The 12,544-nt window shown below is 43.0% G+C and overlaps 1 protein-coding gene across 2 annotated transcripts in view; it reads left to right on the top strand.

Annotated features, from left to right (window-relative positions):
• Positions 1-11,907, top strand: part of MYH8 (myosin heavy chain 8) — a 30,025-nt gene extending 18,118 nt beyond the window's left edge. Inside the window, exons 24-40 of one of the 2 annotated variants that reach the window (NM_001206174.3) lie at positions 82-258; positions 336-481; positions 565-655; positions 1,016-1,405; positions 2,618-2,744; positions 3,309-3,427; positions 3,552-3,748; positions 4,883-5,066; positions 5,153-5,318; positions 5,405-5,529; positions 6,682-6,990; positions 7,628-7,831; positions 8,997-9,122; positions 9,208-9,378; positions 9,588-9,692; positions 10,212-10,307; positions 11,625-11,907. In NM_001206174.3, the coding sequence (NP_001193103.3) occupies positions 82-258; positions 336-481; positions 565-655; positions 1,016-1,405; positions 2,618-2,744; positions 3,309-3,427; positions 3,552-3,748; positions 4,883-5,066; positions 5,153-5,318; positions 5,405-5,529; positions 6,682-6,990; positions 7,628-7,831; positions 8,997-9,122; positions 9,208-9,378; positions 9,588-9,692; positions 10,212-10,307; positions 11,625-11,774 (2,883 nt within the window). In that variant the 3' untranslated portion in view covers positions 11,775-11,907. The remainder of the gene's footprint in view (positions 1-81; positions 259-335; positions 482-564; positions 656-1,015; positions 1,406-2,617; positions 2,745-3,308; positions 3,428-3,551; positions 3,749-4,882; positions 5,067-5,152; positions 5,319-5,404; positions 5,530-6,681; positions 6,991-7,627; positions 7,832-8,996; positions 9,123-9,207; positions 9,379-9,587; positions 9,693-10,211; positions 10,308-11,624) is intronic. The other variant, XM_015458666.2, reaches the window with a different exon arrangement.
• The last annotated feature ends 637 nt before the right edge of the window (positions 11,908-12,544 follow it).

Here is a 12,544-nt window from a genome sequence, read left to right as displayed (position 1 = left end):
ATACTGCCCTTTACCATGCAGAGACTGCCATCCATCTAAGCTGCTCCACTGCAGAGGTCACTTCTCTTTTAACTCTTTTAGGTTAAAAACCTCACAGAAGAGATGGCCGGCCTGGACGAAGTCATAGCTAAGCTGACCAAGGAGAAGAAGGCTCTCCAGGAGGCCCATCAGCAGACCCTGGATGACCTGCAGGCAGAAGAGGACAAAGTCAACACCCTGAACAAAGCTAAAGCCAAGCTAGAGCAGCAAGTGGATGATGTAAGTGTGTTTTTAATATCCATTTGGAAGTTTTTTCAATTTCCTTTAATTTTTAATGAAATTTACTTTTGCATTAGCTTGAAGGGTCTCTGGAACAAGAAAAGAAACTTCGAATGGATCTAGAAAGAGCCAAGAGGAAATTGGAGGGTGACCTGAAATTGGCCCAAGAATCCATGGTAGATATAGAAAACGACAAACAGCAACTTGACGAGAAACTTAAAAAGTAGGAACTCCCGAAAAAAATTCTATATGACACCATATTTCAATTCGTAGGAGTACTAATATGTCTTGTTCTTCTGTCTAAAGGAAAGAATTTGAAATCAGCAATCTGCTAAGCAAAATTGAAGATGAGCAGGCAGTAGAAATTCAACTACAGAAGAAGATCAAAGAATTGCAGGTGAGTCATCTCACTTCCTGGAGAAGGCAATGGCACCCCACTCCAGTACTCTTGCCTGGAAAATCCCATGGATGGAGGAGCCTGGTAGGCTGCAGTCCATGGGGTCGTTAAGAGTGGGATATGACTGAGCGACTTCACTTTCACTTTCATGCATTGGAGAAGGAAATGGCAACCCACTCCAGTGTTCTTGCCTGGAGAATCCCAGGGACGGGGGAGCCTGGTGGGCTGCCATCTATGGGGTCGCACAGAGTGAGATACGACTAAAGTGACTTAGCAGCAGCATCTCACCTCCGTTTGTTTCTTCACCCCAAAAACCTGAAATTGAGATGAGATCACGTTAACGTGCTATGTCACCGCCAGGCCCGCATCGAGGAGCTGGAGGAGGAGATCGAGGCTGAGCGGGCCTCCCGCGCCAAAGCAGAGAAGCTGCGCTCAGACCTCTCCCGGGAACTGGAGGAGATCAGCGAGCGGCTGGAAGAAGCCGGCGGGGCCACTTCCGCCCAGATTGAGATGAACAAGAAGCGGGAGGCCGAGTTCCAGAAGATGCGCAGGGACCTGGAGGAGGCCACCCTGCAGCACGAGGCCACGGCGGCCGCTCTTCGCAAGAAGCACGCGGACAGTGTGGCTGAGCTGGGGGAGCAGATTGACAACCTGCAGAGGGTCAAGCAGAAGCTGGAGAAGGAGAAGAGCGAAATGAAGATGGAGATCGATGACCTCAGCAGTAACGCAGAGACCGTTGCCAAAGCCAAGGTACCTGATACTCCCTTTATTTTTATTTTCCCAAAACTATCTTTCAGTTCAGTTCAGTCACTCAGTCGTGTCCGACTCTTTGCAACCCCATGAATCGAAGCATGCCAGGCCTCCCTGTCCATCACCAACTCCCAGAGTTCACTCAGACTCACATCCGTCAAGTCAGTGATGCCATCCAGCCAACAATTTTAGCTGAGATTAATAGTGCTCATAATGGGTTCCATGAAGGATGGGATTACTGATAAAATGGTACACGCTGGGAATTCCCTGGTGCTCCAGTGGTTAGGACTTTGCGCTCTCACTGCCGAGGGCCTGAGTTCAGTCTCTGGTCAGGGAACTAAAATCCCACAAGTCACATTCGGTGCAACCACAAAACACCAAAAAAATAGTTGAAGCAAAGTATCGAGCATTGTGCCAGACCTACAATAGGAACTTGAAAATGTGTTTTCCTCTTGTACTGAACATGCATTCCCAGCACCTTCCCTCTCAAGAATGCTCTGGTTTTCCTAGTCATGTGAGTTACATGCAATTGGTTTCACATTCAACTCCAGAGGGAGAAACTGATTGGCCTAAGTTGTCAATATAACCCAGCCCCATCAGGTAATTATTAATGATAATCTGTAAGAACCCTCACTGTTATCTGGCATTAAACATTGTTTACGGCACTGATCTAAAATTTTCTATTCTGATACATTCCATTCTATTTCGTTTTGTAAAATGCTGGATATGCTGCCCTGGTGGCTCAGTAGTAAAGAATCCTCCTGCCAATGCAAGAGATACGGGTTCAATCCCTGGATCAGGAAGATCTCCTGGAGAAGGAAATGGCAATCCACTCCAGTATTCTTGCCTGGAAAATCCAATAGACAGAGGAGCCTGGCAGGCTACAGTCTATGGGGTCATAAAAGAGTCAGACACAACTGAGCAACTAAAGCAACAAATAATTAAGATTGTTTCACAACCTTCTTTAAGTGTCAGCATCAAGTACCACTGGGATAAGTGAATAAGCTCCAACAATGACCACTTTAGGGACATCATGCACCCATCATGCTTGAAACCTAACATGTTCCATAGAGTTGGCCATAAGTTTCTAGTCACACTCGACATAGCTTTATGCCGACATAGCTTCACTCTAAAAATATTTTAAGAATCAAGTATTAATTTTATTTTTTACTGCATTCAGTATCTCATCTTTCATGGCTACGTGTCCTGTAGGGAAACCTTGAAAAGATGTGCCGCACTCTAGAAGATCAAGTGAGTGAACTTAAGACAAAAGAGGAGGAGCAGCAGCGGCTGATCAACGACCTGACAGCTCAGAGAGCGCGTCTGCAGACGGAAGCCGGTAGAGATTTCCCCACAGTCCCACAACTACGTCCTAGAAAAAAGCAATTTTGGGGATTCTGAGTTAATAGCAATACTCTCATATTACAGGGGGGTAAACAAACTACCAAAATTTGCTGACAAGGTCAGGAAAAAAAAAAGCAAGAAATAATCAGCAGTTCTAGTTTATTTGTTACTCTCCGATAGCAATGCTGCTTGTTAATCTCTATTAGCCTTGGACGGAGGAGCCTGGTGGGCTGCAGTCCATGGGGTCGCTCAGAGTCGGACATGACTGAGCAACTTCACTTTCACTTCTCACTTTCATGCATTGGAGAAGGAAATGGCAACCCACTCCAGTACTCTTGCCTGGAGAATCCCAGGGACGGGGGAGCCTGGTGGGCTGCTGTCTCAGGGGTCACACAGAATCAGACACGACTGAAGTGACTCAGCAGCAGCAGCAGCAGCAGCCAATTCTATAACAATATTTGAAGTATATATCTGTCAATTTTATGTATAATATATATACAAACCTTTAGGCTTATTTTTTTATGCCACTAGCAAATTCCTTTACTTCTATAATTCTTAGGTGAATATTCCCGACAACTGGATGAGAAAGATGCTTTGGTCTCTCAGCTTTCAAGGACCAAGCAAGCATCTACTCAGCAGATTGAGGAACTGAAACGTCAGCTAGAGGAAGAAACTAAAGTAAGTTTCACCAAAGATCTTGACTAATCAAATCTAAACATGTTCAGTTAGATTCTACTTTAAGTGTATAAGTTAAATATCACTGAAGAAATGATTTCAAGTCAGTGAACTCATACTTCCGCAGGCCAAGAACGCCCTGGCCCACGCCCTGCAGTCCTCCCGGCACGACTGTGACCTGCTGCGCGAACAGTACGAGGAGGAGCAGGAGGGCAAGGCCGAGCTGCAGAGGGCGCTGTCCAAGGCCAACAGCGAGGTGGCCCAGTGGAGGACCAAGTACGAGACGGACGCCATCCAGCGCACGGAGGAGCTGGAGGAGGCCAAGTGTGTACTGTGAACTCTGGAAGAGGAAAATGACAGGTTTCCTAGCTGAGCAACTCCCAGAAAGATCTGTGATGAGGATAATAACATAACAATAGCACAGGCTAACATTTACTGAGTGTATACCATGTCTCCAATACTAATATATATTACATATTAACATTTAAATGCTTTCATAGCAATATTACATCACATTGTTATTTGTATCCCTATTTTACAGATGAGGAAATTGAGACTGTGAGAGTTAACCAACTAACACAAGAGCATATGATTAATAAATAGTACAGCTGGGATTAGAATCAGACATTCTGATGCCAGAGACCACCTTCTTAAGTACTGAGGCACAAAGACAGATCTCTTAAAACTCATAATGGGGGCCACCCAAACTGTGCATAATGTCCAGGGTCAGTCTGAATAAAGTAAAGCCTTAGTCTGTGTACAGACTAAAGGAGACCTTCAGTAAATCTTCTAGAGCATCAGGGATAAGGGTTTTTGCATATGTTAGGCTTGTATATTTGGCACACAGTTGAGAATAAAGCAAGAATGTAGACAATTCAGAAGTGGGGTGGGGGGAAGAACCCCGCCTTTGCTTAGACTGCATGAATTGTCCTGATTTATTCCTTTCTTTTCCTGGTGAGACTCTCCAAATATACATGATTAAAAGAAACTGGCTATTTTTCTAGGGAAAAAAAAGTATATAAAATAAAATGGAAAGTCTGAGAAAGCAAAAGAATATGCCCAGTATATCTGTGCCCAACAGTTAGTCTCAAATCCTTTTTGGAATGAGGTGAGATATACATTAATCAATAGAATTACCCTTGCTAATCATTCTCCCTACCATACTCAATCAGAAGCCTGCAAGTCCCCAAACCATATGCAGTAAGATACATACAACATCAGCTCCAACAACAGCCTCTAAGAATTCAAAAACAAAAAACTTGCGTTCAACCATTCACCACTTTGGACCTTTTCATAGTTTATCCATCTAGAAAGCAGTTCTGGCTACCACAGTTTTGAAAGCCGTGCTACTTGACGTCTATTTCATAGTTCAGAATTAGGATTGTGAAAGGGGGCTGAGAGCTTAGCACTTACCCCTGTTCCTGACCTTTCCCCTTAATTGCCTGGCTTACTTCTCAGGAAGAAGCTGGCCCAGCGTCTGCAGGATGCTGAGGAACACGTAGAAGCAGTGAACGCCAAATGCGCCTCCCTTGAGAAGACCAAGCAGAGGCTCCAGAATGAGGTTGAGGACCTCATGCTCGACGTGGAGAGGTCCAATGCTGCCTGCGCGGCTCTCGATAAGAAGCAGAGGAACTTTGACAAGGTGGCTCAGCCTATATAAACTCCACCCACGTTTTATTAATACTTAGTCTCCCTTTCTCCATCAGCTGACAATTGACTGCTTTTCAGGTCCTATCAGAATGGAAACAGAAGTATGAGGAAACTCAGGCTGAGCTTGAGGCCTCCCAGAAGGAGTCCCGCTCTCTCAGCACTGAGCTGTTTAAAGTCAAGAATGCCTATGAGGAGTCCCTGGACCAACTTGAAACCCTAAAGAGAGAAAACAAGAACTTGCAGCGTGAGTGCACTTGAAATTCTCTATCCTATATGGCCTTGGCAGGACCTCTCCATTTCTGACCTCTTCTCCCTTCTGTTCACCCACAGAGGAGATTTCTGACCTCACTGAGCAGATTGCTGAGGGAGGGAAGCAAATCCATGAACTGGAAAAAATAAAGAAGCAAGTGGAACAAGAGAAATGTGAAATTCAGGCTGCTTTAGAGGAAGCAGAGGTATATATTATGATGTTGGGCAATGGTACTATGAAAGGGATCCATTATTACAGAGCTGGTGAAAATTTGAACTCATATAACCTTGATGAAGGGCAATTTGATGACAGTCATCAAAAGTCTTAAAAATGGAATACTATGACCTATCGGTTCCATTTCTAAGAATCTATCCCCTAAGACTGTCCTAAATGGAGGCAAAGTTTCAACATAAGCTATCCAATCCAAAAATAAAGTGATGCAATGATGAAATTTTCTACAGCCATTTAAATGTAATTAATACAGGGAAATATTTATGGTAGAGGATAATTTTTAAAGCAAGACATATATCTGCATATACAATTTTATCATGTGTAAATGGACATGGGTTGGGTGGACTCCGGGAGTTGGTGATGGAGAGGGAGGCTTGGCGTGCTGTGGTTCATGGAGTCACAAAGAGTCGGACATGACTGAGCAACTGAACTGAACTGAAATATGTATATATACAGGGAAAAAAACTAGAAGAAAATGCACCACATTAAAATTATGCCTCTGAGTGGAGGCACGATAGGAAGGTTTTCTCTGTTTTTATAAATTATGCCCACATGATGCAGTGAACATCTATTTTGTAATCAGAAATATATATATATATATATGTTTTAAAACTGAGAATTTCTACAATAGGAATTAGTATAGCACTTTATACTTTACAAAGCACCCTTATTACAGAGCTTTCCTCTAAAATCCACGACTAAATAAACAGAAGGATGATTTACCTAGCAGAGTCCTGCTGCTGCTGCTGCTGCTGCTAAGTCGCTTCAGTCGTGTCCGACTCTGTGCGACCCCATAGATGGCAGCCCACCAGGCCCCATCGTCCCTGAGATTCTCCAGGCAAGAACACTGGAGTGGGTTGCCATTTCCTCCTCCAATGCATGAAAGTGAAAAGTGAAAGTGAAGTCGCTCAGTCGTGTCCAACTCTTAGCGACCCCATGGACTGCAGCCTACCAGGCTCCTCTGTCCATGCGATTTTCCAGGCAAGAGTACTGGAGTGGGGTGCCATTGCCTAGCTGTTGTATTGTACTTTGTAAAATTAGACAAACTGATATTAGTAAGGGTTTGGCTCACAAGGGAATATCCTCCAGTCATTTTCCATTATTAATTGATCATTGTTTTGTTAAGGCATCTCTTGAACATGAAGAGGGAAAGATCCTGCGTATCCAGCTGGAGTTGAACCAGGTCAAGTCTGAAGTGGACAGGAAAATTGCTGAAAAAGATGAGGAAATCGAACAGCTGAAGAGGAACCACATTAGAGTTGTGGAGACCATGCAAAGCACACTGGATGCTGAGATCAGGAGCAGGAATGATGCCCTGAGAGTCAAGAAGAAGATGGAGGGAGATCTCAATGAGATGGAAATCCAGCTGAACCATGCCAATCGCTTGGCTGCAGAGAGCTTGAGGAACTACAGGAACACCCAAGGGATCCTGAAGGTAGATGGGTCCACTGTACAGCCCAGATGAGTGAGGGATGTAACCTGTCTCCCATTCATCACAACAGCTTGTTAAACCATCCATTTTTTTCCCTTTAACAAATTATAGCAATTCATAGTATGAGGGAGCTAAATTAAGTACACATAGAATATATTTTTAAAGAAATATTATGTAAAAAGGAAAATAACCCAGAAGCCCAGAGATATGATATGAGAGAAATTAGAAGAGTTTGGCGCCAATAGGCCTGGGGTTGAGTCTTAGTTTTGTCACTTACTAACTGCCTGATTTTAGGCAAGTTATTATTTAACCTTTCAGAACTTCTATTTCTTCCACAAAATAAGAATGAAACTACCACCTCGTAGGGTTACTTTTGAGGATCAAGTGAGAAAAGAGATGTCAAGTGATGGGTAGAGCATATAGAAAGTGCACCATAAATGATCCTAGCACGTGAAAAATAACCAGTTGATGGCATAAAACACAACAAGAATCCCTAGCTGGTAACATCGCCATTTTCATGCTCATTCAAATGACAGGCCTGTCATTTCCTGTGCCTGGTACCAGCCCATTCTTCCAGTTCATCTCCTAGGATGTTCACACCTTCTTTAGAGTGTCTAAGGCCTTTTTATTAACCTAACAGGATACCCAGCTCCACCTGGATGATGCTCTCCGTGGCCAGGAGGACCTGAAGGAGCAGCTGGCGATTGTGGAGCGCAGAGCCAACCTGCTGCAGGCTGAGATCGAGGAGCTGCGGGCCACCCTGGAGCAGACGGAGAGGAGCAGGAAGATCGCAGAGCAGGAGCTCCTGGATGCCAGTGAGCGCGTCCAGCTCCTGCACACCCAGGTGACACCCTCATATCAAACAAATACTGTAGACTGTGATGCTGCTGCTTCCGTTTAGTCGCTAAATCATGTCCAGCTCTTTGTGACCCCATGGACTGTGTAGCCCACTAGGTTCCTCTGTCCATGGGATTCTCCAGGCAAGAATACTGGAGTGGGTAGCCATTTTCTTCTCCAGAGGATCTTCCCAACCCAGGGATCGAACCCACATCTCCTGCTTTGGCCTGTGGATTCTTCACCACTGAGCCACCAGGGAAGCCCCACTCCATTTTTATAAATATGTGTATATTTAGAAGGATGGAGGAGATGCTTTAAAATATTAATTGCAATTATCTTGAAGTGATGAGATTATAGGTGATTTTTTGGTGTCTGTGTTTCTTTTTTAGATTTTCTACCAAAAAAGGGACAGGGGTATTACTTTTTTTTTATTTAAAATTAGGGCTTGAGTCTTTAGATTATTTTCAAAACCATGATGTGGAATAAGCTTAAATAAAGATTATCCACTGACTACACAATCTGAAAATGCTCCATTTAATATTTCTCATCAGAAGCATGTCAGCATTCAGCCACTACAGTGCTTACAGTCCCTTTGCCTTGCACAACATTCAGCATCACTGACCTGCCAAGGCATTAAATACCCTAGTCATTTTGACAACCAAAAATATCCACCCCTAAAAGTTTCTAAATACCCACTGAGGTGGTATTGCTTCCCTTAGAGAACCACAGGGCAAAATTTTAAGAAAATGTTTTCAGAAGTACTCTTCTGAATTACTATTCAATACTCCCAAAGGGAGCAAAACATTCAAGTTAACAGAAAATAGATTCCTTCTAATAGAAGAACTCTCAGTGCCAGGCACTCTCACAAAAAGAAGCAATTATTTTCGAACGTTTCAAGGATAGAATACTAGTGATGTCTGTTTGACATATAATTGAAAGAGCAATTAATTAATATAGGCATTTTTGAACCTCACACATCCTCACACACAAATCAGATGGGCAATCAGGGGGACGCGACAAACCTTGCAAATGATTAACATTTTGCATGGAACAAACATTTAGTTTAGTGAAATCTTGCTATTAGGTCCCCTGTTTGAGTCAACAAGTAAGACATCAATAAAATCCCAAGTGTTCAAACTACTAGTCTTATAAATTTCCACTACTTTTAACAGAACACCAGCCTGATCAACACGAAGAAGAAACTGGAAAATGATGTTTCACAACTCCAGAGTGAAGTGGAAGAAGTAATTCAAGAATCACGCAATGCAGAAGAGAAGGCCAAGAAGGCAATCACTGATGTGAGCAAATGAGCATTTGTTTAATGATACTGTGTGTGTTACCTGCTATTACCAGGATTACGGTATTGTTTTATTTACTAATTAGGCGGCCATGATGGCTGAGGAGCTGAAGAAGGAGCAGGACACCAGCGCCCACCTGGAGCGGATGAAGAAGAACCTGGAGCAGACGGTGAAGGACCTGCAGCACCGCCTGGACGAAGCTGAGCAGCTGGCCCTGAAGGGCGGGAAGAAGCAGATCCAGAAGCTGGAGGCCAGGGTGGGTCTCTCAATCTCTGAATCTGGGAAGGGAAAAAGTCACCACCACCACCACCGCCGCCCCCCCCACCCCCGACCCTTCTCTCTTCTTGTATATTGATTTCCCATCCTTACCCTGGGGCTGAGGACATCCACCCAGTATCATCAGTAGGTCATGAGTCAATTAATATCCCCCAAGACTGACTATATAATTATCTTTCTTGATTGTAGGTACGTGAACTTGAAGGAGAGGTTGAAAGTGAGCAGAAGCGTAATGCTGAGGCTATTAAAGGCTTACGGAAACATGAGAGAAAAGTAAAGGAACTCACCTACCAGGTAAGGGGAATAGCTTTCTAGAATATCCAGACTTCCTGCCCAAAGAAAACCTACAGACTGTGTGATACTCAAAAATAGCTACACATTAGCTTGATATATGTAAGGGGCAAATAACACAATCACCTATCACGGGCACTCTCCTAAGCCACAAAAATCAGGAATACCTTTAAAAATAGTGTAAGTGAAGAAAGAATATAGGTTTCAAGGCCAGGTCAACTGGTATTGGCCTCTCTTACTTTTTAAACTCTGATAGGTTACCTAACACTAATCACCTGTAAATTCTACTCACCAGAGCAGGGAGGTAAGGATTAAAGAACTGTATAACTCTCTAACATAGTTCCTGCACATGGTATACTTATCAAGAGTGGCTACTGTTAATACTATGAAGGAAGCCTCAGTGTCGACCACATTTACCCCAGGCCCACCTGCCATCATATCAAAGTGATTTATGTCACCACCTATATTAGGTTTATTTTATTGGATTGAATGCAGACCTTTTTTTTTTTTTTTAACTTCCAGACTGAGGAAGATCGCAAGAATGTACTCAGGTTGCAGGACCTGGTAGATAAATTACAAGCGAAGGTGAAGTCATACAAGAGACAAGCTGAGGAGGCTGTAAGTATCTTTAAGCCCTTAAGAGAAGAATAAAACTTCTGTGGTATTAAGAGAATGTGTTAATTAGAAAGAGACACAGATGTAAAGAACAGACTTTTGGACTCTGTGGGAGAAGGCAAGGGTGGGATGATTTGAGAGAATAGCACTGAAACATGTATATAATCATATATGGAATAGATCGCCAGTCCAGGTTCGATGCTTGAGACAGGGTGCTCAGGGCTGGTGCACTGGGATGACCCTGAGGGATAGGATGGGGAGGGCGGTGGGAGGGGGGTTCAGGATGGGGAACACATCTATACCCATGGCTGATTCATGTGAATGTATGGCAAAAACCACAATATTGTAATTAGCCTCCAATTAAAATAAATTAATTAAAAACAAATAAAACCCAGGATTTATGACAAAAAAGAGATAAGTAAGAATATATCATTCTTAAGAAATGATATAAATTTGAATTTACTCCCAAATTCTAATTATGGAATAAGATTTCAAGAGGAGATATTTTTATTATTAAGCAATTTGTAGGGGTTGGGGGGAAAAAAGAAAATTCCAAATAACCCACCTTACTTGATAGCTGCAAAGAATCTCCAGTAGAAAATCTAACACCAAGATAAATATTCCTGTCCCTCTAGAAATGGGAAGAATCAAGTATTCCCAAAAGCCAAATAGAAATCTTTTACCCCAACTGACTCCTTCACTCACTAACCAGTGTCATCAGCAGAGGCTTATCCCTGCACACTTGCTATAGCAAATTGGGCTGTGTTGGAAGTCTCTCCAGCTTCACCTTTCCTGGTTGTTCCCCGTTCTTCCAGACACAACGTAGTCGGTAGGAGATAAGAAAAGCGCACACAAAAGGGAGCGACAGAACAGAAAGAAGTCCAGCCAACGGAGGGCATTACTTTCTTCCTAGCCCAATTTTTCTCCCATCTCTGTATACCAGAGTCAAAACATATGGCAAAAAAAAAAAAAAATTAAGTGGAATTTTCCCAAAGTTAATAATTTGATCTTACATTTACTTTCTAATCTCTGTGACCATAGATGGTCTCTTCCTCCTTTCCACACAACCCATACATGGTAAACTGATTTCACATATACATGGGTTGGGCATAATGAGCCTGTCTCTTCCATTTCAAAACTGTTCCTTCTTTCATTCTTTAGAGTCAAAAAAGTAATTGAAACTACAAGTTCGGTCTGGATTTGAAGTCAAATATGACAAACAGACCATAAGAAAGAAGTATCTGAGTTGAGGAAATAATCCTGTTTCGTGACAAGTGCAATAAGAACCACGAAGTCTAATTCTCACAACTTTATTCTTAGGAGGAGCAATCCAACACTAATCTCGCCAAACTCCGCAAGCTCCAGCACGAGCTGGAGGAGGCCGAGGAACGGGCTGACATTGCCGAGTCCCAGGTCAACAAGCTGCGGGTGAAGAGCCGGGAGATTCACACAAAAGTCAGTGCAGAGTGAACACACCTGCCTGGTGCTGCCAAGGGCCTGAAGAAATGCACAAAATGTGCTATTTTGGGTCACTTGCTTTGTGATTTTTTTCTCTTATTGTTGAATAAATAAAAACCATAGTGAACTGATAAATTGAACCAGAGTGTAATTTTTTTATTTCCAGAATTCCTTATTCTCAAACACAGTTCTCACCTAGCTGTTATCTTTTAAACAGTATATATGCCTTTCCGGAACATTCAGTGTTTGTACCTTTCTCACCACCCAGCATCCCCTTTCCCATCTCCACCTCCACCACACACACACACACGCACACACACACAATTATCTTTTGCTGGACTTGATTCTATTAAATCTCTCAAGATTGTTACACATTTCTATGTAAAACACTCCCTGAGGTTACTCCTTCAGACAGGACCCATTCGTGCACCCACTCCATACAGCTACTGTGTACAGGGCCCTGCTCTCAGTTCTTGGTAACTGCCATGAACAAAGCATAGTTCTCACCCTCTAGGAGCTTATATTCTATAAGTAAAGAAAGGCGATGAACAAATAGGAAGCTGTGTAATGTGTCAGATAAGTGCTGATGAGAAATAAAAATAATAAGAAGAAGGAAGCAGTTAGTGTTTTGTAAAGAGGAGTTGAGGAAGGCATCTTTAATAAGAACACATTTGAGCAGAGACCTAAGGGAAGCAAGAGTATTCCAGGCAGAGGAACAAAAGAATATGCAAAGGTCTGAAGCAGAGGCAGTTTGGCAGGTTCCAGGGACAGGAAGGTGGCCA

Source organism: Bos taurus, chromosome 19, assembly GCF_002263795.3.
Source record: "Bos taurus isolate L1 Dominette 01449 registration number 42190680 breed Hereford chromosome 19, ARS-UCD2.0, whole genome shotgun sequence".
Classification (NCBI taxonomy): Eukaryota; Metazoa; Chordata; class Mammalia; order Artiodactyla; family Bovidae; genus Bos; species Bos taurus.
Note: the sequence above shows the minus strand (reverse complement) of the source record. Positions and strands in the feature narration are given on the sequence as shown.